The sequence below is a fragment of the Giraffa tippelskirchi genome, chromosome 4 (genome assembly GCF_054371585.1).
Source record: "Giraffa tippelskirchi isolate mGirTip1 chromosome 4, T2T-mGirTip1v1.2.pri, whole genome shotgun sequence".
Taxonomy (NCBI): Eukaryota; Metazoa; Chordata; class Mammalia; order Artiodactyla; family Giraffidae; genus Giraffa; species Giraffa tippelskirchi.
This window is the reverse complement of record NC_137278.1, coordinates 156,499,920-156,525,938: the sequence shown is the minus strand read 5'-3', so window position 1 is coordinate 156,525,938 and position 26,019 is coordinate 156,499,920. Positions and strand designations below refer to the sequence as shown.

The window sequence follows — 26,019 nt, the reverse complement described above, 5'->3', positions numbered from 1 at the left end:
TGTACCCTGAATTTTTTCATTGCTAAACCTACACAGTGCAATGTAGCACTGAGTTCCACATCTGACTCTATTCTAAACCTTCCTTGTAACACAGGCAAATGAGAAACAGAATTGTCTCATTACTCTTGATTATCCATTTTAGTGTCCTAGCGGTTCCTCAAAGTCAGGAATTCTTGGAAAATATAATCACTTCTGCTTTAGCTGAGCCCGCATCTCCCTTTGGAGCCAGTTTAGCTTTAATCTGTTTAAAATAGAGATGACTAATCCTTGGAGATAGAATGGACATACTTGGAGATTTCTAAAGATAAATAAAACCTCACTTCCTATTCACCCTGCTTTCCCCCCAACCCCTTGCCTTAAGTCTGAATTATCTAAACACTGTAATTTTCAGACTTTCCAGTTTTTTGTTTTCCAGAGGCTGTCATTACACTGCATAGACGAGGCAGAAGACTGGGAACAAGATAGACAGGGTAGGTCACTGAACACTTTCATTCCAAATAGGGTAATTTCCTTTCCTTTTGTAACGACAGCCAGAAAAAAAAGTGGAAGGATAAGGAATGTGTTTAAAGAATGAAAACAAGGGAAAGGAGACAAATTAACACATAGGAATCCCAGACCAAGTTCTGCCAAATCGTCTAAACAGAGTGGAAGGAAATCCCGACCCTCCACAACCCCTCAACTTCGCTACTCAATCTACCTCTAAAACCGAGTAATTAGCGGTGCGGCTCCGCGTGACGTCATACCACAGGCACGCCAATCCCACGTGGGGGAGCTCCTGGTCCCGCCTCTCCTCTTTAAATGGTAGCTACGCCTCCTCCTCTTTCTAACTAATCACATGCTAGTCTTTAGCCTTTACCTCCTTTTCCCGCCATCCCGGGCCGCCCATCTTGGCACTCAGGTCCAATCAGGAAGGTCCTGCTTCTCCCGAGCCCTTTCCCCCACCTCGCGGAGGGGGGCGGGGTTTCGATCTTTTGACTCCACCTGCGTCTATGCGGTGCGGACCAACCCAAATAGCCAGAGCGAAGGGGCGTGGCTTGAAATCCCCTCCCCCATTCTGGGGTTTACGGTTTGTAAGCGGGGGAGCTAGTCGCAAAACTAGGCAACCTCTAGCTGATCTCTGGGTTGGGCGGGTCCTCCCTGAGGTGGCAGCATGGAGCCCTCTCCTGGAGACGGCTCTAGCCCCAGCCCCAGCCCGGTGGACCAGCCCTACCCTCCCTCCGACCCTCCTGACCAGCCCCCCACTGCTCACGCAAAGCCAGAGCAGAGTGCTGGGGACCAACCTGCCGGCCCAGGAGCGGCGGGTGAGGCCTTGGCGGTGCTGACTTCGTTCGGGCGGCGGCTGCTGGTGCTAGTGCCGGTGTACCTGGCCGGGGCAATGGGACTCAGCGTGGGTTTTGTGCTCTTCGGCCTCGCCCTCTATTTGGGCTGGCGCCGGGTCCGCGAGGAGAAAGAACGGAGCCTTCGAGTCGCGCGGCAGCTGCTGGACGATGAAGAACGGCTTACGGCGAAAACTCTTTACATGAGCCATCGAGAGCTACCTGCCTGGGTGAGCGACCACCTTCAATCCTCAGTGCAGAATAGCCCCCTTTTAGCGCCTCAGTTCGAGGGCTCTCCCTATCCTTAAAGTCAGCTCCCCACCTTGGGACGATGAGCCCCAGCAGCCGCCTGCTTGCTGGGACGCGCCACTCTTGGGAGCGACTATCCACCCCTTTCCGCACGCCCGGATCCCGATTCTTCCACAAAATCAGGACTTCTTCCTCCACGCTTAGGCAAGAACAGTAATAACATCTGAGAAGCCCGTCTCAGGCGTGGCTCTTCCTACAACCTACCATTCCAATGCCCCTCCTTGTTTCTGGTGCCACTCACGCTGCTCCTGGGCATCCCCGTTCCGGTGGCCGCTCAGAGGGTTTCCTCCTCTTTCTTGTCCTCCCCAAGACTTTTTTTTTTTTAATACGCATTTAAGGCCATAAGGTTTTTCTCCCTTTTCCCGCTCTTATCCTCGAGTACCCCGAGACCCGCCCTGGGAGCACTGCCCAGTCGAGGGTCCGCACCTGGACAGACCCTCCGACCCTTTTCTTTTCAGCCTGGGGTAGCTGGGCCGCGGAGCCGCGGAGGCGGCTGCTGGACAAAGGGTGGGAGTGCTGGGGGGGGGGGGCGCATGCGACTGCTGCAGTGCCCGCTGCCCACACTCCACCGCCCTTGGCCGGCCCCACCCTTTTCCGGACTGCGGGCTGCGCTTGCTGGGTTGAAGCCAGGACCCGTTTTCTTCGACCCCTCTGCTGTAGTGAGGGGCGCGGATGGCTTCTCTCTGACCTTGCAAGTGCCCAGCCCGTTACCCAGCCCCTCCCGGCCCCTCCCGTCCCGCTCCTCCCAGCAGAGGTGCCCGTCTAGGGGAAATTAAAGTTGACACCTGGCAGACATAGCCATGCTTCCCAGACTCTGAACTGGGGAGGAGAAAGAGGGAGCAATGGTCCCATGGGACTTGGAGCCCAGGCAGCAACTGCTTCTGTTTCTCCTCCTCATCAGAGAAATTCATCTTCCTCCTAAAGCCACTACCCCTCCTCCTCCCCCAGTATAAAGCACAGGTGTACTTCCTTTCCATGAAAGGAGTCACACTGATTAAAAAGAAAGAAGACACCAGCCTGGGCCCAAATAGCTCTTCTGGCCCCTCCCTAACTCAGGAGCCGCTTCCTGCTTCACCTCTTGGTGTAGAAGCGGCAGAGGGAAGACTGGTAAAAGGAGCCAGGATCCCAGGATTTCCTCCTCAAACTCTGATTTGTCAGGACCTTCCTCTGCAGAAAGAATGTGCTCTCCTCTCCCGCCCTCCTCTCCGCCTCAGCAGCTGTCATCATTTCATACCCTGGAGCTATCCGCAAAGCAACTTTGTGTGGCCAACTCTGTTGGCTCCCTTTGTTAAAGAGACCTCAGTGCCCCCAAGCCCAGTGGGGGACTGAATCCTCAGGACATCCGGCTCCTCCCTCAACCCCTGGGTGTGAGGAGGCCCTGTCACACTTACGTTTCCTCAGTGGGGATCTTAGCAGGAAACCACAAGCAAAGGATAGTGCTCATCACTATCTCCATTTTTTTCCATCTCCAGGTCAGCTTCCCAGATGTGGAAAAGGCTGAGTGGGTCAATAAGGTGAGGGTTGATTGTCCTGGCTTTTGTTTTTCATGAGGGGGAATGGGGTTTGCCTGTCTTGCCAGACCCTGCCACACTTCAATTCTAGCCTCTCCACGGGGAGGATTCTGAAGGAACTTGCCTTTAGAGGGAAAGCAGGGCTCTTCTGTGACCAGCTCCCTTTCCTCCCAGATTGTGGCCCAGGTCTGGCCCTTCCTGGGCCAGTATATGGAGAAGCTTCTGGCTGAAACTGTTGCCCCAGCTGTTCGAGGATCTAACCCCCACCTGCAGACATTTACATTTACACGAGTGGAACTGGGTGAAAAGGTATTTGTATAGGAGGGGAAGGAATGGAAGGGAAGAGATGGGGACAGGGGAGGCAGGTGCCCTAAAGAGGTCTTTCCCTCCCCTCTCAAGCATTCATCTCTCTACAGCCACTACGCATCCTTGGAGTCAAGGTTCACACTGGTCAGAGCAAAAAACAGATCCTGCTGGACTTGAACATCAGGTACTGCCACTTGCCGCTTTTCCCGGGTCCCCTCCCTGGTCACTCTGACTACTTTACTCCCCTCACCCCACTTCAGCCTAGGGCTCACCCTCTGTTCTCTTTCTCCCCAACACCCAGCTACGTAGGTGATGTTCAGATTGATGTGGAAGTGAAGAAATACTTCTGCAAAGCAGGAGTCAAGGGCATGCAGGTACGGCAGATGCCTGGGACCTCCACAAGAAGCCTTTGCCTGGAGTTTCAGTAGATGGGGAAGTGGGAGGTTGGGAAAACCAAGGGTGGGGAGGTCTGGGAGGGAAAAAAGACTTTTTCTGAGGAAAGGCTTTGTTCATTTCTTCCTTCCCCAGCTACATGGCGTCTTACGGGTGATTCTTGAACCACTCATGGGGGACCTTCCTATCGTGGGGGCTGTGTCAATGTTCTTCATCCGACGCCCGGTAAGAGAAGACATCCAGGAGGGGTAGGGAAATGGGGGAAGCAGAGAGGACTGGGAGGTAGAGGATGGCCACCTCGATCTCCCCAGTGGGGAATGGGGGAGGGAACTGACAAGCAGGCTGAGAACTGGCAGGGAACTGGCAACAGTTGTATAGGCATGACCATGCCCCCATGTGCTGTGTCCTGATCCCCCTGCTCTTTGCTTCCAGACCCTAGATATCAACTGGACGGGGATGACCAACCTGCTGGATATCCCAGGACTCAGGTATCAAGGACTTACTGAGCACCTGCTAAATGTTCCAACCCTGATTTGAAGATTTAAGGGGTACAGAGCAGTGAAAGATACAGCTGAGACACTTCCCTGATGGCCCAGTGGCTAAGACTCCGACCTCCCAACACAGGGGGCCTGGCTTCCATCCCTGGTCAGGGAACTAGATCCCACATACCACAACTAAAGATCTTTTGTGCCACAACTAAGACTCAGTACAGCAAAATAAATATTAAAAAAAAAAAAAATGCAGCCAGTTTCCTCCACGAGCCTTGACCCTAGTTGGGGTGCTAAGACAAATACTCCTGAGAAGTTTCATACTGTGGTTTTTCTCCTGTGGAGACTGCATTTTGGTAGAGAATAAAGAGGGCTACGGAATCCTCAGCAGGGACAAAGGGAGAAAGAAGAGATGGATGGCAGTGAGGAAGGGACTGAGCAGGAGGTGGGAAATGAGGGTAGAAGAGTAGCAAAAAGGTATTTTCAAGAAAGACCTTCCCTCTAGCTGTAGGTCTGTCGTGGTGGTGGGAAACATAGTTGGGGGTGGGGAAACCGGGACCCTCACACTCACCTCCTTTTCCACTCCCCTGTTCAGCTCCCTCTCTGACACCATGATCATGGACTCCATCGCTGCCTTCCTTGTGTTGCCCAACCGGTTATTGGTGCCCCTTGTGCCTGACCTTCAAGATGTGGCCCAGTTGCGTTCCCCTCTTCCCAGGGTATGGCCTCTCCCCCTAGACAGAGCCTTCGCTCAGGAACCCTGTGGTGGGTCTGTGATTTCTCACAATCTGATTCCTACCCTTCAGGGCATAATTCGGATTCACTTGCTGGCTGCACGAGGGCTGAGCTCCAAGGATAAATACGTTAAGGGCTTGATTGAGGGCAAGTCAGACCCCTATGCGCTTGTGCGAGTGGGCACCCAGGCATTCTGCAGTCGTGTCATCAACGAGGAACTCAACCCCCAGTGGGGAGAGACTTATGAGGTGGGAGAGCCAAGGAGTGGGGGGGCATGGTCAGGTGGGGAAGTTCTATGAGGTGTTGAGAGAAGATGCTGATTGGATGCTGCTCACCTGAAGACCCTTATCCCTCTGTGTTCTTCAGGTGATGGTGCATGAGGTCCCAGGACAGGAAATTGAGGTGGAGGTGTTTGACAAGGATCCAGACAAAGATGACTTTTTGGGCAGGTGAGACTCGGCGTACGTTAGGAGTCTAAATCCCCAGGGCCACTGACATCCCGGAGGTAATTATAATCCTTTTCCAGGCCAGGGGAATAGTAATCATTTTCCTTCCCAACTTCCCACCCTTCATCCCCACCATGCACACATACTTAAATACCTCCTGAGTGTAAGAAGGGAGTCTGAGATCTGCCAGTTATTTCTGGGTGAGAAGAGGGCCAATGAATGACATTCTGCTAATTATAACACTCTCTTTTTTCCCTTTCACTGCCATCATTACCACCACCATCCCCCACCCCGCAGAATGAAGCTGGATGTAGGGAAAGTATTGCAAGCTGGAGTAATGGATGAAGTAAGTTGAGAGAAGAGGAAGGTGGAGGGTGGTGTCCCCCATTGTGTAGACAGTGGTTACTACATTGGTGGGGAAGAAGTTGGGTGGGTATCTGATCTCTGCCTCACTCTCTTCTACCTCTCCCTCCAGTGGTTCCCTCTTCAAGGTGGGCAAGGCCAAGTTCACTTAAGGCTAGAATGGCTTTCGCTTTTGCCAGATGCTGAAAAACTGGAGCAGGTAACTAATATGCAAAACAGTAAGCTAGCAGGTGAGAAATAGGTAACTAGAATTATGGGGGACTAAGTGGATGAAGGTCTGACCACTGCCACCCCCCGGTCAGATTCTACAGTGGAACCGCGGAGTCTCTTCCCGCCCAGAGCCCCCATCGGCTGCCATCTTAGTTGTTTATCTGGATCGGGCCCAGGATCTTCCTGTGAGTGTGGCTTCTGAGGGCGGGTGAACAGGAAGCCGTGGGGTCAGCACTCCCACACCCTCCCCTGCCCTTGCCCACTCTGCTCCAGTAGCAACAGCATGTAAACATGAGGACTCCACAGAAGGGATCAGAGAGTCACCTCAGGGGAAAGACTCTGAGAGCCCACCTTCCTTCACTGAAACACAAAAACAACTAAGATGGTGACTTCTGAATTCTACCACCCACAGCTGAAGAAGGGGAACAAGGAGCCCAACCCCATGGTACAACTGTCAATCCAGGACGTGACCCAGGAGAGCAAGGTGAGGGCCAGGACAAGGATACCACTGTGGGAGGCATTGTGTGTGGGGACAGGAGGAGGGGGGACTATTCTTGGGATGAAGTGTTCCCTTTAGGCTGCCCGTAAGGGCAAGGGTTTTCTGGAGAAACAGATCTGGTACTGTGCCATGTACCCTTGACTGAGTCCTGCATACCTCCAGGCTGTCTACAGCACCAACTGCCCAGTGTGGGAGCAGGCCTTCCGGTTCTTCCTGCAAGACCCTAGAAGCCAGGAGCTCGATGTGCAGGTGAGAGTCACCTTCAGTTCCTCTTGGATATGCTTTTCTGTCATCCCAGGTCTGCACCATTTCTTCTCTGCAATTTCTCCTTTGATCTCTTATTTTCTTGGGGTTTTTTTTTGGTTTCACTGTGTGGCTTTCCAGGTCATAGTTCCCTGACTAGGGATCGAACCTGGGCCTTCTGCAATGAGAGTATGGAGTCCTAAACCACTGGACTGCCAGGGAATTCCATGATCTCTATTTTCAGTCCATCTACCAAGACTCTCCACCTCTTACACTCTCCACATTTCCCCACCCATCTCTCTAGGCTCATTCTTATAATTGAGAACTATGTACTTCAAATGAGTGATTTTTGTGGTTTGTAAATTATACTTCAAAAAAAAATATTTTTTAAAAGAGAAGAACATATTGAGCACTAGTTAGACACCTAGCATTTTTTTCTGGCATATTTTTATTTTTAAAAGTTTTTAAATTTTATATTGGAGTATAGAGTTAGAACAACATTGTGTTTCAGATGTACATCAAAGTAATTCAGTTATACATATTCATATATTTACTTTTCAGATTTTATTCCTATATGTTATTACAGAGTATTGAGTATGGTTCCCGGTGCCATAGAGTAGGTCCTTGCTGATTATCTCTATCACAATATGGTAATGTGCATATGCCAGTCCCACCCTCCAGACATCTAGCACTTTTAAGGTCATAGAAAAAGCTTGGTACACAGTATCTGCTGTCATGAAACTTACTGGCTAGTTTCATAGAGAAGACACATATATAAGGAAAGGTGATTCAACATTAACCAGTGGGAGTCAAATACCCAAAGTATAGTGCTTAGGATGGCTGAAGAAAGGTACAGAGGCTGGAGTAACTAGAGAGACTGTGACAGAAGTAGGATTTTTCAGAGGGACTTCAAGTATCAGTAGGATTTAAATCGGCAGAGAAGAGCAGAATGAGAACTTTGTAGGTAACAAGACCAGAAAGAGCAGAGGAGGAAGGGACTATGGAGTGGACAGAGGACTGTAAAAGGATGGCCTGGAGTGGAGCAGGTTTGTGACTGGCACAGAGTGAAGCTGCAGCCACATCGTCATTTCCATAGTGTACCTCCCTTTTCCTAATCTTTCTCCCTATCCCCTCTTCCTGTGCTTACAGGTGAAGGATGACTCCAGGGCCCTGACTTTAGGGGCAGTGACCCTGCCTCTGGCTCGCCTGCTGACTGCCCCAGAACTCACCCTGGACCAGTGGTTCCAGCTCAGCAGCTCTGGCCCAAACTCCCGTCTCTACATGAAACTAGTTATGAGGGTATGGAGGTGGAGAAAGTGCTATGGGTGGAGAAGGGCCTTGTGGATTCCTTGTGGCATTAAGAGTAAGGAAAGGTGGCTCGTTCCTGGGTTTCAGCACACACACACACACACAACAGTAAGGAAAGGGAACTTCCCTGGCACTCCAGTCACTAAGACTGCACTACCATTGCAGGGGGTGCAGGTTCAATCCCTGGTCTGGGAACGTGCAGCCAAAAAGAAAAAAAAAGGAAAGGGAATCCTCTGCGATGAAATGAGCTAGTATATGTGGAAGCATCTAGCAGACACACAAAAAGTTTGTTGATCTAACTGGGGGAAGAGATGGTGTCTGAGTAGGGTGAGTGTGGAGGGAACCCTCCAGAGATGAGCCCAGCCAAGGCAGGGGCCTAGTTTCCCTGTCAGAGCCCCTGCTCTGCCTGCCAGGCCCCACATACCTTGCCTGCTGATGGCTAAATGCATCGCTTTGATTTGACAATCACTCTGCCCTTCCCAGCTCTTATACTTGGATACATCAGAAGTGCGCTTCCCCGATGTGCCTGGTATTCCTGGGGCTTGGGACCTGGACGAGAGCCCTCAGACAGGCAGCAATGTGGATGTCCCACCTCGGCCCTGTCACACTACTCCTGACAGTAGCTTTGGGACGGAGGTAAGTCTGTATCCGGATAGGACTAGGGTCTGTTTGCCCTAGTAGTCCTCTACATGGGCAAAACCTGTTTCAAGACTGGGTCTGACCGGTTTCTCTCTTTGACTGCCATCTGGTGTCATCTGTCTCTTTTGCAGAATGTGCTTCGGATCCATGTATTAGAGGCCCAGGACCTGATCGCCAAAGACCGCTTCTTGGGGGGATTAGTGAAGGGCAAGTCAGACCCCTACGTCAAACTAAAGCTGGCAGGACGAAGCTTCCGCAGCCATGTTGTTCGGGAAGATCTCAATCCCCGTTGGAACGAGGTCTTTGAGGTCAGAATTGAAGGCTAGAACTCTTCCCAATCCTGCCCCATCTTTCCCCTACCTCTGAAAGTGGTCCAGAAAACTTCTGGGGTTCAGTTGACTGGAGGGGGAATCCAATCATTTGGAGAGGAAAAGGAAATGATTCCACTATTTTCTTCCACTAGGTGATCGTCACGTCAATCCCAGGTCAAGAGTTAGAGGTTGAGGTTTTTGACAAGGACCTGGACAAGGATGACTTTCTGGGCAGGTGAGAGGGTGAGGTCTGATGAGGAAGACAAGCTGGGTCTTGTAGACCAGGACGTCTGGCCTCATGGGGACAAGAGATTTTGCTCTTGACCACAGACCTTAATTTTAATCTTTCTACTCTACAGGTGTAAAGTGAGTCTCACCACAGTCTTAAACAGTGGCTTCCTTGATGAGGTGAGCATGAATTGAGAATCAGCAATCCCTTGGGACTTCCCTGGCGGTCCAGTGGTTGACTTCACCTTCCGGTGTTGGGGGTGTGGGCTTGGTTGTTGGTGGGAGCTAAGATCCCATATGCCTTGCAGCCAAAAAACCAAAAAAATAAAAAACAAACAAACAAAAAAACATAAAAAAAAGAAACAATATTATAACAAATTCAATAAAGGCTTAAAAAATGGTCCACAGATGGTATATTAAAAACAAAGAATCAACAGTCCCTTCTGATTCAGTTGCACATCTCATTCTCATGGTCCCTGTCCCACACACTCCAGTCTTAACCCTGGCTACTTCCACAGTGGCTGACCCTGGAGGATGTCCCTTCTGGCCGCCTACACTTGCGTCTGGAGCGTCTGACCCCCCGCCCCACTGCTGCTGAGTTAGAGGAGGTAAGGAAAGATACTGGAAGAAGGAAAGGATCCAGGGTGGGTCAAAGGAAGCTCTTCTGTCAGCTTTCAAGGCATATGCCAGCCCTCCAGATATCAGTTACCACCCCCTAGTCCCCGTGTCCTCCCCTAGGTGCTGCAGGTGAACAGCTTGATCCAGACCCAGAAGAGTGCAGAACTCGCGGCAGCCCTGCTCTCTGTCTACCTGGAGCGGGCTGAGGACCTGCCGGTGAGATCTCCCCACGCCCCATAGCTCCCTGGCCCCTCTACATCCCTCGGGTTTGGATGCTCCTGGTGTATTTGGAATAGTGAATTCCAAATTCCTCTCTCCCAGGGTGGTGCTGGGATGGGAAGAACTGTCTGCCCAAGGCCAGGGAGGGTGGTGGCTGTCAAGTGGCAATAGGGACGTGGGCCGCTGGCTATGGGGCAGGGGATCTGCCTTAACTGGGACACATTTAAGACCAGTATCTTCTTTCCAGCTGCGAAAAGGTACCAAGCCTCCCAGCCCTTATGCTACTGTTGCTGTGGGAGATACGTCTCATAAAACTAAGGTACTGTATTGGGAAATGCCACAGGACTAAGAATGGGGGTGCTGAGAGGAATAGAGGAGAAAATGTCAGTCACTGAGGATCCTCCTCATCTCCACCAGACTGTTCCCCAAACGGCCACCCCCATCTGGAATGAGAGCGCCTCCTTTCTCATCAGGAAACCAAACACTGAGAGTCTGGAGTTGCAGGTACTATAAACACATCCTACAAACATTTATACCAGATTACTGTCACAGTCCAGGCACTGAACCAGGCACAGGGCATTCAGAGATAAAAAGAGGTAGTTCTAATCTTTTTGGAGCTCATACTCCTTTTAGGAGAAAAATAACCAGAGACTACTTCCAGACTGATAACTGCCGAGGTAAAAGGCAGTGAGGGGAGAAAAGGAGGGGTTGTAAGTCAGGCTAGGGAAAGGTGAGGGTGGGTAGTAAGAAAGGCATCCTTAGCTTAAGGGTAGATAGGCCCTGACCAAGAAAAGGAAAGGAAAACCCTTCAGGCTAAGAAGGGAATGGAGGCAAATAATGTTATGGAGACAGGCAGGAGCAAGATCACAAGAGCTCTTAAAAATTATGCTGAGAATTTAGATTTTATCCTAAAGGCATAGGATAACACTTGAAAGAATGAGAGATGACATCCAGACTCATATATTAGGAAGACTGTTGATGTCAGGGTAAAAGATGAGCTGGAGGAAGGCAACACTGGAGGCAGGTGGATCAGTTAAGAGGCTGTTAAGAGTAACTGAAGCAAGAATTGACAAAGGCCTGATGATATTTGGCTGTTATTTTGACATGGGGGGGTGGGGGAGGAGCAAAGAACAGTCTAGGTGTTAACTCCTGGGTTTTTAGTGTGGATGGACAGATAAAGGTGCCATTGCCAACAGGGAATGCAAAGAGCAGGAATTTTTGAAACTGAGATCTCTGAGGGCCATCCAAGGGGAGCCAGCCATTCGGAAGGTAGATCTCTGGCCTATCGTGGGGTTCCTTCCTCTCCCTCTTGTTTGAGCATCATGATCAAGCAACAGGTAGTAGCTGCAGTCACGAGCATGAGCACGATCTCTCAGGGTGTTTGTAGAGTGAAAAGGAGACAGACAAAGGTGGGATCTGCTGGGCGCTGCAACAAATGAAGGGCAGATGGAGGAGTAAGAGCCCTGAAGTATAGTGGGATGCTCACCAGGAAGGAGTGGGTTATAGAAGCCACAGGAAGTGACCAAATGTTATCGAGAGGTAAACTTAGATGACTGAAAACTATTCACTGACTTTGAAAACCAGGAGGCACCGATGACTGGAACAACTTCAGGAGCTGGAATGGAGTAGAAACTAGATTTCAGTGGGTTGAAGGGTGACCAAAAAGTGATGAGGTATGGGAGGTAAAGAGAGGATGGGGTAAGTTAATATAGGAGTGCTGGGCTCTTTCTGGAGTAAGGAGTCAAGAAATACCTTCCAAAGTTGATAGAACAGTAAGTAGAGAATTACTTGAATAGAAACCAATAGAACTTAAAGTAATGCAGCTATTAACAACACTGACAGAGGTAGAGAAGAGATGTAAATGAGTTCAGTTAATCATCTTGCACAGTAGAGAATCAGTAGATAATAAAGCTGACAAATTATGAAATAGAGATATAGGCATATTAGTTTAGTTAGAATTATGTCAGTATAAAGAAAATAGGAAGAGCTCTGGGGTCGAGTGTGGACATGAAGGTAGGATGGGCAGGAAACAATTTCATTTTTACTGTACTTTTCCCCACCCTGTGCAGTTATTACTGGGATAATTTATGAAAGCTGAGAAAGTAAAGATCATACATTCTATTCTGGTTGAAAAAGGGAAGTGGGGCCAGCAGCAACTATTACCACAGCTTCCCTGCCCTTCACCAAAACCACCCGAATGTCCAAGCATTTGGACCTGGAATGCCGGGATTAAATCACCTCTCCCTTTATTGACCATGCTGCGAGGCTTGCACTGGGATCGAACCTGGGCCTCAGCAGTGAAGGCGCCCAAGCCTAGCCACTGGACTGCCAGGGAGCTCACTTCTCTCTTGATGACAGTCCTATTGCTTCACAGGTTCGGGGGGAAGGGACTGGCACGCTGGGCTCATTATCCCTGCCCCTCTCCGAGCTCCTTGTGGCTGACCAGCTCTGTCTGGACCGCTGGTTTACGCTCAGCAACGGTCAAGGGCAGGTGCTACTGAGAGCACAGCTTGGGGTGAGTGCCAGGAGACATGGTGGGCATGGGGAGGCAGGAGCAGAGGGCTGTGTGGCTCACGACCTTCTTGTCCATCTAGATCCTGGTGTCCCAGCACTCTGGGGTGGAAGCTCACAGCCACAGCTACAGCCACAGCTCCTCATCTCTGAGCGAACTAGAGCTCTGGAGTGGACTCCCTCAGGTCACCTCTTCAGCCCCAGAGCTCAGGCAGCGCCTAACACACAGTGACAGGTAAAGTGCTGGGACAGAAAGATGGGACTCGGTTGAGGATATAAAGGATAGGCTACAGACTCCTGAGGCACTGCCTGCTCCCAGCGCTGTCTCTATCCCTTCCATAGTCCCCCTGAGGCTCCAGCTGGGCCATTGGGCCAGGTGAAACTGACTGTTTGGTACCACAGTGAAGAACGAAAGCTGGTTGGCTTCATTCACAGTTGCCGGTGAGACCCTATCTGTCCACCCTTCAGGTTCTACCCATCCCCGCCTTGGGTGGCTTTGTCACCTCCTTCCTCCTGTCACAGGGCCCTTCGACAAAATGGACGGGATCCCCCTGATCCCTACGTGTCACTGTTGCTACTGCCAGATAAGAACCGGGGCACCAAGAGGAAGACCTCACAGAAGAAGAGGACCCTAAATCCTGAATTCAACGAGCGGTCAGTCAGTGGGCTTTCCAGTGAAGAGATGGCAGGCTTGGGAAGGGCCCTGCCCCTAACACCCAGTCCTTCCTCAGGTTTGAGTGGGAACTGCCCCTGGATGAGGCCCTCCAGCGAAAGCTGGATGTCTCTGTGAAGTCTAGTTCCTCCTTCATGTCAAGAGAGCGTGATCTGCTGGGGAAGGTAAGAGGGTAAAGGTGAGAAAAGTTGCTGGTGGAGGCTTGTAGTCCCTGTTAGGGAGGAGGCACCCTGGTGACACTACTTTACAGATGTACTTTACAGTACTTTGCTACCCAGTTTGGAGAAGGAAGTGGCAACCCACTCCAGTACTCTCGCCTAGGAAATCCCATGGACAGAGGGGCCTGGCAGGCTACAGTCCATGGAGTCACAAAGAGTTGGACAGGACTTAGTGACTCAACAGCAAACAACACTACCCAATTGCCTCTGTACTGTTTTGGGACCTGGAGTGTGACAGGATGGGACGTGGTTTTTGGAGACATGAACAGTAACATGTCACCCCTACTATTCTCCAACACAGGTGCAATTGGACCTTGCTGAGATAGACCTTTCCCAGGGTGCGGCCCAGTGGTAAGTACCTGATTAGCTGGCAACGGCCCAGGATGCCTAAGTAGGAAGAAGAAAGGATGTAAGCCAAGCTGAGAACCACTGGTCTGAAGTATAAGAGCCCTAAGATCTTGTCTCATTTATAAGAGAAAAGGATGACAAAAGTCATCCTTCTACCTGAACCTTCTCTGCTTATTCCCACAGGTATGACCTCATGGATGACAAGGACAAGGGCAGCTCCTAGGAGCTAGGGATTTCTGCCTGACCGCTCTGTCTCCTTGCCTCGCCTCTTGCTGCGTCACCGCCTCCATGCGATGAGCCTAAAGCTTGGGGCCTGAGGGCAGAGCCTGCACTGCTCAGCCCTCTCCCTTCCCAGGCCTGTGCTAGGGCCTTTGCGTGACCAAAGAGGACCATATGTTACCCTCTACTGCACGGCCTTTATCCTTCTGGGCTCCTGGGGCAGGGACGTGAGCTGGCTATTTCCTGCTCTGCCCACACATTCTCCTTTCTGCCCAGCTCCTCAGGGCCTTCTATGTCTGTGCCTGGCCACTGGCAGCACTAGCAGTGGCATTAGCTTATGCCAAATATAGCTTTTGGAAATACCTTTTTTCTTTGATTGGATGGTCTCCTTCTTCCCAAACAATAGCAGTCAGGGAGAGAGGAAAGGCTAACCACGCATGCTGAGCACCTCCTGGACCACTGCATGCAGCAAGTGTACCAACCCAACCCCACGTCCCCTTCAGTACCCACTTCCTCAAGCCTGTCCCAAAGATGACACCTGCTGTGTTGACTCGGGCCAGCCAGTCTCTTGATGGCTCTGGAAAGAGATTCATCAAAGCCTTCAGATGGCCAGTGTCAGTCACGGTGTGAGCCTCTAGCCGGGGCGTGCAGAGGGCTCTGGAGGACTTGGGACAGCATGGTCAGTATTTGTCCAGGCGCCTCAGCTGTTCAGTCCTGTCTAGAACTGAATCTCCTAGTTTTGTCCCAACTCTGCCAATCCAACATCTCTTACATTAAACCTTACACTCAAACCAGCTGGGGCTTTCTTCCTTAAGGGCAGAGAATCCAGCCTACCCATCAAGTGTTTATTCCAAGTGTCAAAGCCTTTGTTCAGTTCACAAATCAGGTCTGTTTGTTTATATTTTTAACTAATTATCAGTTATTAAAAAAGCTGATTTAAGCATCTGCAGTGGTGACATCAACCTCGACTCCTGGCTAAATACTGATGGCTCTATCTTATTAACAATCTCAGAAAGGACTGTGCACATCCATAAGTTGCTTGCGGATCCTCATCAGAAAAACTATTCCAGTCTTAGAACCTTGTAGTTATTTTCTTTGTAGTTATTCTCAGAGTTTTGGGGGGCCTCCAAACCAGGCTTTGAGAGTCTTTCCCTTTGTGTCTCTGATCAAGTCAGCATGTACCTTCTCCAAAGACGTTACGCTGCAGCTGCTTAGAATTGGAGTTAGATTCTTAGAGCCTCTGGTTCCTGGAGTCTCTAAGATCCAGGCCATGGGGCAGCTTCTGACTGACGTGCTCCTCCGTGAGAGTGAGGAGTGGGGAGGTAGGCCAGGTGGGCCGGAGCTCCCTGCATCTGAGACTGAGTCTTCCTCAGAGATCAAGTCAGGTTCCTTAATGTTCAGAACCTACTGTGGTTGCAGCCACCAAGATTGCTGGTAGTGCTGAGGGTGGTCATGTGACCTGTGTGAATTCACTGTGAATTTCTGGTGAGATTCATTACCAGTCACGGTGATGATGTGTATTACACATTCTCATCGTCTGAGCTTTCCAGGGAAAGGATTCCTGAAGCTGGTGAACCTGGGAGCTCTGTGCCACAGCAGAGTCAGAGATGTTCAGCCACATCCAAAAGGGCTTAAGGCCCACTTGGTGGGCAGCTACATAAGAAATATTTTATACGCATTTAAAGCTGCTCCCCCTTGGGGACCTTCCTGGAATCCAAGCTACAGAAGCTGTGCCCTATTCCCTCTAACTACCATGTGAAGGGAAAGTGAGGTGGAGGAAGAAGGAATTACTGAAAATTGGGTCACTGGAATAGGAACTTGGAGATTCCATAACTGCCTCAGGGGGGCTTTATCATCCTCTGAAATCTTAGGATGCTGTCCACTGGGAGGAGAGGAAAGTCTCAGGGAAAGAAATCAGTTTGGAGTTGTCAAAATCCACCTTATCAGCAAAAGCTAAATTTAAACTCTCTGCCATCAACTCACTCAGCTCCAAATTTTTTTTTCCAATAAATCCCTGGTATTCACTGATAGTTCTGCCATCTCTACTTCCTTCCCATCAACGTTAAGAGCGTTGGCCATGAGCAAAAAGCCTCTGTTGCCCTTCCCTAAACCCACAAACTTAATGGGTGAAAACCCCAAAACACAGGGCTGCTGCTGCTGCTGCTAAGTCGCTTCAGTCGTGTCTGACTCTGTGCGACCCCATAGACGGCAGCCCACCAGGCTCCGCCATCCCTGGGATTCTCCAGGCAAGAATATTGAAGTGGGTTGCCATTTCCTTCTCCAGTGCATGAACGGGAAAAGTGAAAGTGAAGTCTCTCAGTCGTGTCCGACTCTTAGCGACCTCACGGACTGCAGCCTACCAGGCTCCTCTGTCCGTGGGATCCCCCAGGCAAGACTACTGGAGTGGGGTGCCATTGCCTTCTCCGAAAACACAGGGCAGAGGAACTTATATTTCTAAGGTCTCTTGTCTTATTATTCGATACTGGGCATATAGCCCAAGGCCTGCTGTTATAGCTGTCTTCTGGGATCTTGAAATGTGTGATTTTAAGAAGCAAGCACTCTTTACCTAGTTCATCACTTCCAAGTAATTACATTTCCAGAAAACTAAAGGACATGGCACAAATCCTCCCATCCCAGAAGGGTCTCTGCTCTTTCCCAACCTTTTCAAGTTCAGGATATGTAAGAGAAGGGTTATTGGTCTACATATTATTAATAAACACAAGATGAGACACAATTTAGTACACTGTTGCACTTATATAAAATGATCTAAGGGTTGTTAATCACAGCAATTACACTGCCAATTTGGTATTTCTTAAACAGCTGGCTGTTGACAGGCACACATGACGCACTACCTCTTACAGAGAAAGGTAGAGATGACAGCATATGGGTACACTGTCCCTGATGTTTACAAATACTGCCCTTTTGGAACATGGCTTTATTGGCCCAAACAACATGCTGCAGTTAACTGGGTGTGGCAACACATCTGTCTACCCAACAGCCATTTGCTCCTCTTCCCTACATACAGAACCCCAGAGCATTCTTGGTGGCAGTGTGCCAGCCCCAAGGGATTAATCACAATCCTCTTTGCTGATACTCACTTTCCCAGACTCCACTGCAACTTAAAGAGAGGCTCTGTGACCAGGCTGTGATTAATGAGATGTAAGAGGAAGTCACCTGGGGATGGAGCGTCAGCAGAAGAAAGCCCTTGTTGCTCCCTCCCTTTCTGCTGGGTTCTTAGTGGAAAGATGTGATGTCTGGAGCTGCAGCAGATTTAAGGCCTGAGGTCACTAACACGATGAAAAGCTAACAATTACAGGAATAAATAGTTTTTAAAGTAGGGTTATAACCTGCTTTTTTCCACTTAACACATAATAAGCATTTTTACGCTTTATTAAATATTCTTTGAAAATATAATTTGTAACGGGTTACAACATGTACAGTTCTATAGAACGACTGCCCCATAGTTAAACTGATTCTGTCTTGTCAGAAATAAAGGTAGTTCTGTTTTGTTATTCACTGTGGGAACACACACAGAAAATTTATTTTTGGCCACTTGGTGTGGCTTGTGGGATCTCAGTTCCCTCATCAGGGATTGAACTCATGCCACAGCAGTGAAAGTGTGCAGTCCTAACCACTGGACCACCAAAGAATTCCCTAATGACAACATATTCTTCCAAACTGCATTCTAAAGGAAATCATATGAGCTTTCTACACCAGCAATACACATATTTTCCTATATTCTTTTTTAGATATTACAACTTAAAAAAATCTTTGCCAACTGATGAGCAAAATTTTGCCTACTTTTACAGATTTTCCTGTCTCTTCCCTCACTGTCAAATTACCAATTGTCATTTCTTGGTGAAATCAGTAGGTGTTCTCTCCAGCAGCAATTCCCCTACCTATCAATTTTCCACTCCTGGGTTGGGATTCAGATAACATTTGTGAAGCACTGCACTAGGAAGGCTACTGAAATGCAAAGAAGACTACCCTAAAGAACTAAAAACCAATCTGACACCAAAAGCAAAGGCAAGAAAAGCAAAAATAAACAAGTGGGAATGCATAAAACTGAAAAACTTCTGTAGAGCCAAAGAAACAATCAGCCTATTGAATGGGAGAAAATATTTAAAAATCTGATAAAGGATTGATATTCAAAATATATAAAGAACTCATACAACTCAACACAAAAACCCATAAATAATCTTTTTTTAAAAATGGGCATAAGATCTGAATAGACATTTTTCCAAAGAAGATATAAACGTGGCCAATAGGTACATGAAAAGGTGCTCAACATCACTAATCACTGGGGAAATGCAAATCAAAGCCACAATAAGATACTATCTCATACCTGTCAGAATGGCTATTATCAAAGACAAGAAATAAAGAGTTGGTGAGGATGTGTAGAAAAGGGAACCCTTGTGCACCGTTTGTGAGTATGTAAATTGGTACAAACACTACGGAAAACAGTATGGAGGTTTCCAAAGAAATTAAAAATAGAACTATGACCCAGCAATTCCACTTCTGGGTATTTTTCTGAAAAAAACAAAAACACTGGTTAGAGGCCCATTGCAGGACACACCCTCTTTCCCCAGGGGGTTTCTGTAGCAAGTTTTCATATTCTTTTCAAACAAAGGTTTCTCTGTGTTAATGGCTGAAGAAAAAAAAAAAAAAGTAGGCAAACCACTTATGCATGATGTAGAGAGCTGTTGATTTGTTTTTGTTTTTTTAAAGGAAAACAATTTGTAAGATGTTGCACTAAAATGTTTTATATACACTTCAGAGACCTGTAGTAAATTATGTTAAAAAAAATGATTAGAAAAGATACATGCACTCCTATTTCACGGCAGCATTATTGACAGTAGCCATGATATGGAAACAACCTAAGTGTTCACTGATGGGTGAACAGATAAAGAAGATGTGGTATATCAATTCAATGAAATATTATTCAGTCATAAAAATGAAGAAAATCTTGCCATTCCATTCCAAGGATGGAAGTTGAGGGCATTATGGCAAATGAAATAAATCAGAGAAAAACAAATACTGTATGATTCTACTTGTAGGTGGAATCTAAAAGACAATGACAACAGCAACAAAACCAAGCTCAGAGAACAGATTGGTGGTGGCCGGTGGCCGGTGGCCGGTGGTGGCCGGTGGCCGGTGGCCGGTGGCTGGTGGCAGGGGAGGGAGGGTGGGTAAAATGGGCGAAGGGAGTAAAAAACTGTAAAACTGAAGTTATAAGTCCTGGGGATGTGGTGTACAGTACAGCATGGTGACTATAGTTAATACTGTATTTCTTATTCGTAAGTTGCTAAGAGTAAATCTTTAAAAAGTTCTCATAACACACATACCAATTTTTTATTTGGTAACATGTTAACTAGATGGTGATGATCATTTCACAGCATATACAAATATCAAATTATTATGTTGTACACCTGAAACTAAAATAATGTTAAATGTCAATTTTTAAAGAACTAAAAACCTAGGAACAAGCAGGGTGATCGGACAAGTAGCGTAACTATAATACCACTGCACATAAGAAAGGTATAAAGAGTAAGAGTAAGAGAGCAGCTGAAGGGCCTTCTCAAACCTTTCCACTGCACTCTCGGCAAACCTAGTTCCATATAGCACTTCCCACTCACTCTACTCCTTACAATTCTTTATTTACACAAAGCTCACTCTGGCCTCCCCTGAAACCTGGCTCATCTCCCGAGAACTCATTCACCAGAAGCATCCTCCAGAGGAGACCATTCTTTCTCCTTAATTCCGTGTACTTATACCGGGAGATGGGCTCTGCCTTCTCTTTGCACCCCAATGCTGCAACCCCATCATTAGTCTCAGGGCAGTGAAAAAAATCTCAGCTCCTTTGGAGATGATGCCAATCTGATATACCATCTCTACCTTTTCCCATTGCTGTCACTCCCCAAATACACACACACACAGTATTTACAGAAAGGTGTGGTTCCCTGAATATTGCTGTTACCCTGGAGTCTTCAATGTACACTGCAAGTTATTCAATAACTAGAATCATAGTTCCTCATTTGGTGGACACTGTTGGTTTCCTCCCCAATGTCCCTTCCTCCCCACCTGGATGAACTCCAATCCACCTCCAGTGGCAGGTGGACCCACCACCTTGGGAGGACTAAGAGAATCACAGTAACACCATCCTTCTTACCACAGGGTAGGCAATAACCCAGTCTGAACCTATCAGGGCATATTTATTTCCCTGAACACAGTAATTAGTTCAAGGGTGGATGGGCATTTTTCTAAGTAGATCTAGTCAGGAACTGATTGCAATGGTCAAGAGAAGCTCTCTCCCTTCCTTCTGTGGTATAAGGATGTGCAGCTAAGCTGTATTCGGCTCCAGGAGAGGATCCAAGGAAGAAGCTAACACGGGGACAGTGGCAAGAGAATTAGATCCCTTGGTGATGTCGTGAATTTCTGGATCAATATGAACTGAAAACCCACCCTACCTCTTTCCAATTACTGAAACCAATAAATCTTGTTTAGTCAGTTTCAGTCAGATTTTTTTGCTATTTGCAATTGAAAGAACTTTAAGGAACACTCTCCTTAAACCCAATGACCTTCATCTCATTACCCTTTCAACCGTTCACTCCCATGGCAACTTGCCTAGTTCCTGTCTTCCCCTATATTCTTTGAAATTTTAATCTCCAATGTACTATCTTCTCCAACTACAACTCTGAGGTCTCCGATCATTTCACTTATTCATCTTCTTTGAGACACCAGACTCTTGTGACCTCCCACATTCTCTCAATTTAATCAGCCACTTTCATATTTGCTCCTTCTCCATTTGGCCTGGACTACAAACCTTTAGTTAGACTCTCAACTTCCTCTCTCCCAAGTTCACCCATTATCCCTATTCCATAACATTTAAGCCACTACCATTCCAGCTGCCTCTATTCTCTAGTTTAATTATCCAAGTAGCTGAGTAATACTGGAAGAAGAAAATCACTATCTGTGGATCAGCGCCATTAGAAATTTATGATCTCCTTTTACAACTGTCCTCCAAGCTATTCAGCAAGCTCATGTGTGGAGCAGAGTAGGCACTCAATAAATGTCAAATGAATGTTTGTCAGTGGGTCCCCAGTAAGCTGTCACCCTTCTTTCAAAGCACCTATTTCAAACTTTCACTACTTTCTCAAGCCAACTGCTTCTACTTCCTCTTTTTGCAAACTGATCACCTCACTTTTAAAAAATTTTTTATTGTAGGTGCTTTATAATGTTAGTTTCTGCTGTATAGCAAAGTGAATCAGCCACGTGTATATACATATTCCCTCTTGTTTGGATTTCTTTCCCATTTAAGTCACCACAGAGCATTGAGAAGAGTCCCCTGTGCTATATATTAGTAGTAATCACCTTACTTTCTACTTCATGATAAAAATAAGAGCTCAGTACATAGGAACTCTCTCAGTCTCTTGAATCCGCAACCTATCTCCCTATTGACTTACTAGTATCAGTGTCCATTCCTAACTCTTCCCGTTCACCCAGATTGCCATTCATTCTACAGATATTTGAGTACCCAGCAAATGCCAGGCTGTGCTCTGCTTGGGCCTGGAAATAGTGTGTGTTGGTGGGGAGAGGGGGCAGGAATATAAAAGAGGTAATAACCTAAGCAAAGAATAGCACTCTTTTGAAGATGTAAAAGCTAGGAGGTATGGTTGGTTCAGGCAAGGAGTGTTTCAAAACTATGCTGGCTTTTGTGGGTCAATGTGAAGATTCTTTTTTATCAAAGCATGTGAAAGGATTTTAAGCAGGAAGATGACATGATCAAATGCACATTTTTAAAAGATCACTTGTTACCTATGTCTGTTAGTTTATTCTCTGTGCTTTCCAGTAGGCTAAAAATATTTCAAATAGATTTCCAGGCCCTAACACAGACCTACAATCAGAATCTTTGGGAGCAGAATCTGGAAGTTTGTCTGCTTACAGGAAATTCTGAAGAACAGCTAAATCTGAGTATCACCATTTTAGAATATTACAAAAATGAAATTAGCATTTCTTACCAGAAAACCTATCTTTCTGTTTATATGTGGCATCTAGTATGTGTGTATAAAAATGGGACTTGGAAAGGACTTCATAAATGACCTGTGTATCATAAAACATCCTCATCATCCTCCCTCTTCTATCATGTATCACCACCAGTACCACTTTCTGATTAAAATGTCAGAGGACTGAAGACATATTTCCTATTTACTTAGGAAATTGGGGTCTCTCTACCTAAACTATTATCCATCTTAACACATTAGTCACTAGTGAAAGAGCTAGGTAAGGTGTATAGGGTGAAACCACAATTATTTAAGTTACTAAAGATCTACATAGTGCCATCTAACTCCAGAAAAACTGTCCCATCAGGTTTTAATACTGTGCCCATCCTCACCTCATACTGTCTGAATGGCTATCATCAAAAAGAACACAAATAAAAACGTTGGCGAAGATGTGGAGAAAAGAGAACCCTTGTACACCATTGGTAGAAATGTAAATTGATGCAGCCACTATGAAAAACAGTACAGAAGTTTCTCAAAAGGCTAAAAATAGAGTTACCATATGATCGAGCAATTCCACTCGAGTATATATTAAAAAAAAAAACAACACAAAAAAACAATACCCCAGTGTTCACAACAGCATTATTTAAAATTGCCAAGAATACAGAAGCAACTTAAGTGTCCATTAACAGATGAATGGAACAAGATGTGGTGTGTACACACACACACACACACACACACACACACAGGAATACTACTCAGCCACAAAAAAGAATGAAATTTTGTCACCTGTAGCAACATGGATGGACTTGGAGGGCATTATATTAAGTGAAGTATCTCAGAGAAAGAAATACTGTGTGATATCACTTATATGTGGAATCTAAAAAATACAACAAATCAGTGAATATAAAAAAAAAAGAAGCAGACTCACAGATACAGAGAACAAACTAGTGGTCACTAGTGGGGAAGGGGGAGGGGCAGCTTGGGGTAGAGGAGTAGGAGGTACAAAGTATGGGTGTAATACATGCTCAACCATATACTTTAGAACATGGGGAATATAGCCAATACTTCGTAATGACTGTAATTGGAAAGTAACCTTTAAAATTGTATTTAAAAAGCTCTGCTCTTCCTAATTATTTTATGTTGACTAATATTAGAATACGCAATCCTTAAGAATACACAAGTCACATCCTAGGTGGCGCAGGGAGAGAGGAGAGTTGGGCATTTGTCACAGAAAGCCCACATACATGATGCATAAATCACCTATACCCAATTAAGACCATGTTCAGTCTGGTTTGTGTTATTTATGATTAAAAGACAGAGATAATACAGAAAATGAAGGATAGTGATCCAACTTGTATTTGCCAAGGGACTTCTTCTTTTCTTCTTGCACTGCTTATCTATAAATCAGACAAAATGCTAGAGAGTCAGATGATGCCATAAGCACTTCTCCTTGGCAAACTGCCAAAAGGCAGTTATAAAGGGAAAGGAGAAAAAAAATCAGATAAACCATCTTCAAAACCAACTTCTGTGGAAATGATGAAAGACACAAAAAGTCATCTTTGATGTGGCCCTCCTCCAAACAGTCTTGTAACCAAACACTTAAGACAAATGTATTCTTTCTTGCTCTCCATCTGTTCATGCCTAGTAATCTTTTATGGATGAAAAATGAGGAAATACCAACTACTTCATATGTTGGGAAGGGTAAAGGAAATTTAGCTAACAAATCATTTACTCTGTGCCTGGTCCATTCTGTCTCACAAAAATTAACACACTGAATCCTCCCAACAAAACTACAAGGTTAGGTATTATTGATAACTGAACTTGCTTGTATGTGGCAGAACCTAGATCCAAATTTAGACATACAGAAACTCCCCCCCCCCGCCCAAATCTAAGCAGGCTGGTCTGAGTCCACATTCTTTAGCACCCCCTATGGTTCACAGCAGTACCTGCTCTGCTGAGACCTTCAGGAAAAGTTGCTAACACTCTCCTCATCAATGTTGTTTCTATTATACAACCCATTTCTGGTCTTCCAAGAAGCTTTCCCCAACCAGCTAGTATCACTTCTGCACTGCCCATAAAGTTCACTTATGCCTCACACTATTGACCTCCGGTCGGTGGCTTTTCTTCTCCGACTCACTGCTTGCCCATCCAGGCAAGCCCCAATGTCCAGCGCTATGTGCACAACCAGGGCATTTACTGGTCCAGTCAGTGAAGTCGGGCTTGCCTGGGCTGGCTCCCTCCAAGCACAAACAGGAACTTTGATAATCATCTGGGGGACGTACAACACAGGGAATGCAGCCAAAATTTATAATAATTATAAATAGAGTATAACCTTTAAAAACTGTGAATCACTATGTAGTACACCTGAAACTTATATTTGTACAACTATACCTCATTGGGAAGGACTGATGTTGAAGCTGAAACTCCAATACTTTGGCCACCTGATGCGAAGAGCTGACTCATTGGAAAAGACCCTGATGCTGGGAAAGATTGAGGGCAGGAGGAGAAAGGGACGACAAAGGATGAGATGGCTGGATGGCATCACCGACTCGATGGACATGGGTTTGGGTGGACTCAGGGAGTTGCTGATGGACAGGGAGGCCTGGCGTGCTGCGGTTCATGGGGTCGCAAAGAGTCGGACACGACTGAGCGACTGAACTGAATTGATACCTCAGTTTTTTAAAAAAATCTAAAAAACAACCATCTGCGAGAAAGAGATGTCCAATGCTGGGCAGAGACTTCTCATAGTCAAAGGCTGGAGAACCCAGCCCTGCATTCCAAGACCTATGAAGAAACGATAGGGAGGCTGGTACATATGCTGCCGCTGAATGGGGAAATTTCAACTTAGAGCGACTAGGGCAGGTGACACGGCTTAATTCCAAAGTTTAACACTTCAACTACCAGTTCATTTTTTAAAAATGAAAAACTTCAGTTAACTGTTTCAAGTCACAAGGCAACTCAACGACTTCTGTTCTCTTTCTACCAAATGTAAGAGGACGCTAAAAAGACCGAACCATTATGCCCGAGGAAGTAAGTGCTTCCTACTATCTGACCTCCATCCAGCCTGCTGCAGCTGCAGCCTTTTCCCCTCGTTCGGCCTTCTTATCAGTGGATTCAGGAATAAATCCCCGCCGACACTAAACGGGGAACTCAGAGCCAAGCAAAGGAGATATCCTGAGGGACCACGCGCGGCTTTACGATCAGGGATAGGGGCTGTAAAGTGCTCACTGCCTTTCGGTTCTGGGATAAGAATCGCACCCCGAAAACCTGAGTCACCAACCGCCGCCGCCGGCCGGAAGTTACAAGCCAGCATCCTCCCTGAGCCTTACCGCGGTGTTTCCCGTGAGCCCGCGGGCGCGCGAGGACTACATCTCCCGGCATGCTCCGAGGCCGCAGAAATTAACCCTTCAGGGCCCGCGGCTACCCTGCGCCCCAGCTCCGCCCCTTACCTGGACTCCGCAGGGTGAGTTTTGGGGCGCTGGGGAGGGGCTCTTTCCTTTATTTACGGCTTAGGTGTGTGTGTGTAGGCGTATGTGTGTGTGAGTGTGTGTGAGATGTACTCCTGGCTAGAGGAAAGCTTCTGATTTTCCTAAAATGAGACGATTTGCAGTAATGAGATTCAGATGGGTTTTTTTGCGAGTGGGAGACCCAGCATCAACTCTCTGAACCCCTAAATGGAATCACTACTGTCTTCCTCAGAATGCTATCTAAATCATCGCCTTCTTTGCCCCCAGTACAGAAATAACCAGCAAACCCTCCCCTCTTTCATAGGCCCCTGACTTTCACCTTTCCCCAGTGCCCCCAGCAAGGTTTGCAACCTGGCTGCCAAGTCAGGGTTTTATTATCCTTCTGGTTGAGGGTTGAATATTCATGGAGCCAGAGGACCTCGCACATCTTTATGGATTAGA

At 47.2% G+C, this 26,019-nt stretch overlaps 1 protein-coding gene and 1 long non-coding RNA gene across 4 annotated transcripts; one reads left to right on the top strand and one right to left on the bottom strand.

Annotated features, from left to right (window-relative positions):
* Positions 1-1,119: 1,119 nt before the first annotated feature.
* On the top strand, positions 1,120-15,073 carry ESYT1 (extended synaptotagmin 1). Of its 2 annotated transcripts, none has more exons than XM_081595080.1 (31): positions 1,120-1,546; positions 3,098-3,139; positions 3,311-3,445; positions 3,553-3,626; positions 3,744-3,816; positions 3,971-4,060; positions 4,268-4,323; positions 4,919-5,042; positions 5,130-5,306; positions 5,425-5,507; positions 5,802-5,850; positions 5,980-6,066; positions 6,170-6,262; positions 6,490-6,561; positions 6,739-6,825; positions 7,969-8,118; positions 8,611-8,763; positions 8,898-9,074; positions 9,230-9,312; positions 9,437-9,485; positions 9,824-9,913; positions 10,044-10,139; positions 10,390-10,461; positions 10,560-10,646; positions 12,517-12,657; positions 12,737-12,888; positions 12,996-13,094; positions 13,176-13,307; positions 13,385-13,490; positions 13,846-13,895; positions 14,076-15,073. In XM_081595080.1, the coding sequence occupies exons 1-31, from the start codon at positions 1,151-1,153 to the stop codon at positions 14,113-14,115; spliced, it is 3,315 nt and encodes a 1,104-aa protein (XP_081451206.1). In that variant the 5' UTR covers positions 1,120-1,150; the 3' UTR covers positions 14,116-15,073. The 2 variants fall into 2 exon arrangements, with proteins under 2 accessions (XP_081451206.1, XP_081451205.1); XM_081595079.1 differs by having other exon boundaries at positions 6,460-6,561.
* Positions 7,369-25,431, bottom strand: LOC145546906 (uncharacterized). 2 transcript variants are annotated; one of them, XR_014083380.1, is made up of 4 exons: positions 25,340-25,431; positions 24,503-24,591; positions 17,210-17,414; positions 7,369-9,606 (listed from the first exon to the last, which is right to left on the bottom strand). It is a non-coding gene; the product is annotated as an uncharacterized LOC145546906 (long non-coding RNA). The 2 variants fall into 2 exon arrangements; XR_014083381.1 differs by lacking the exon at positions 24,503-24,591 and having other exon boundaries at positions 17,286-17,414; positions 25,165-25,400.
* Positions 25,432-26,019: the final 588 nt, after the last annotated feature.

What these genes read in the sequence shown, in the direction of transcription:
- ESYT1 (XM_081595079.1), top strand. Translation starts at nt 1,151, where the DNA reads ATGGAGCCCTCTCCTGGAGACGGCTCTAGCCCCAGCCCCAGCCCGGTG. An exon ending in ACAGTAGCTTTGGGACGGAG is followed by an intron (nt 8,764 to 8,897) that starts GTAAGTCTGTAT and finishes TCTCTTTTGCAG; the next exon opens with AATGTGCTTCGGATCCATGT. An exon ending in AAGGATGACTTTCTGGGCAG is followed by an intron (nt 9,313 to 9,436) that starts GTGAGAGGGTGA and finishes TCTACTCTACAG; the next exon opens with GTGTAAAGTGAGTCTCACCA.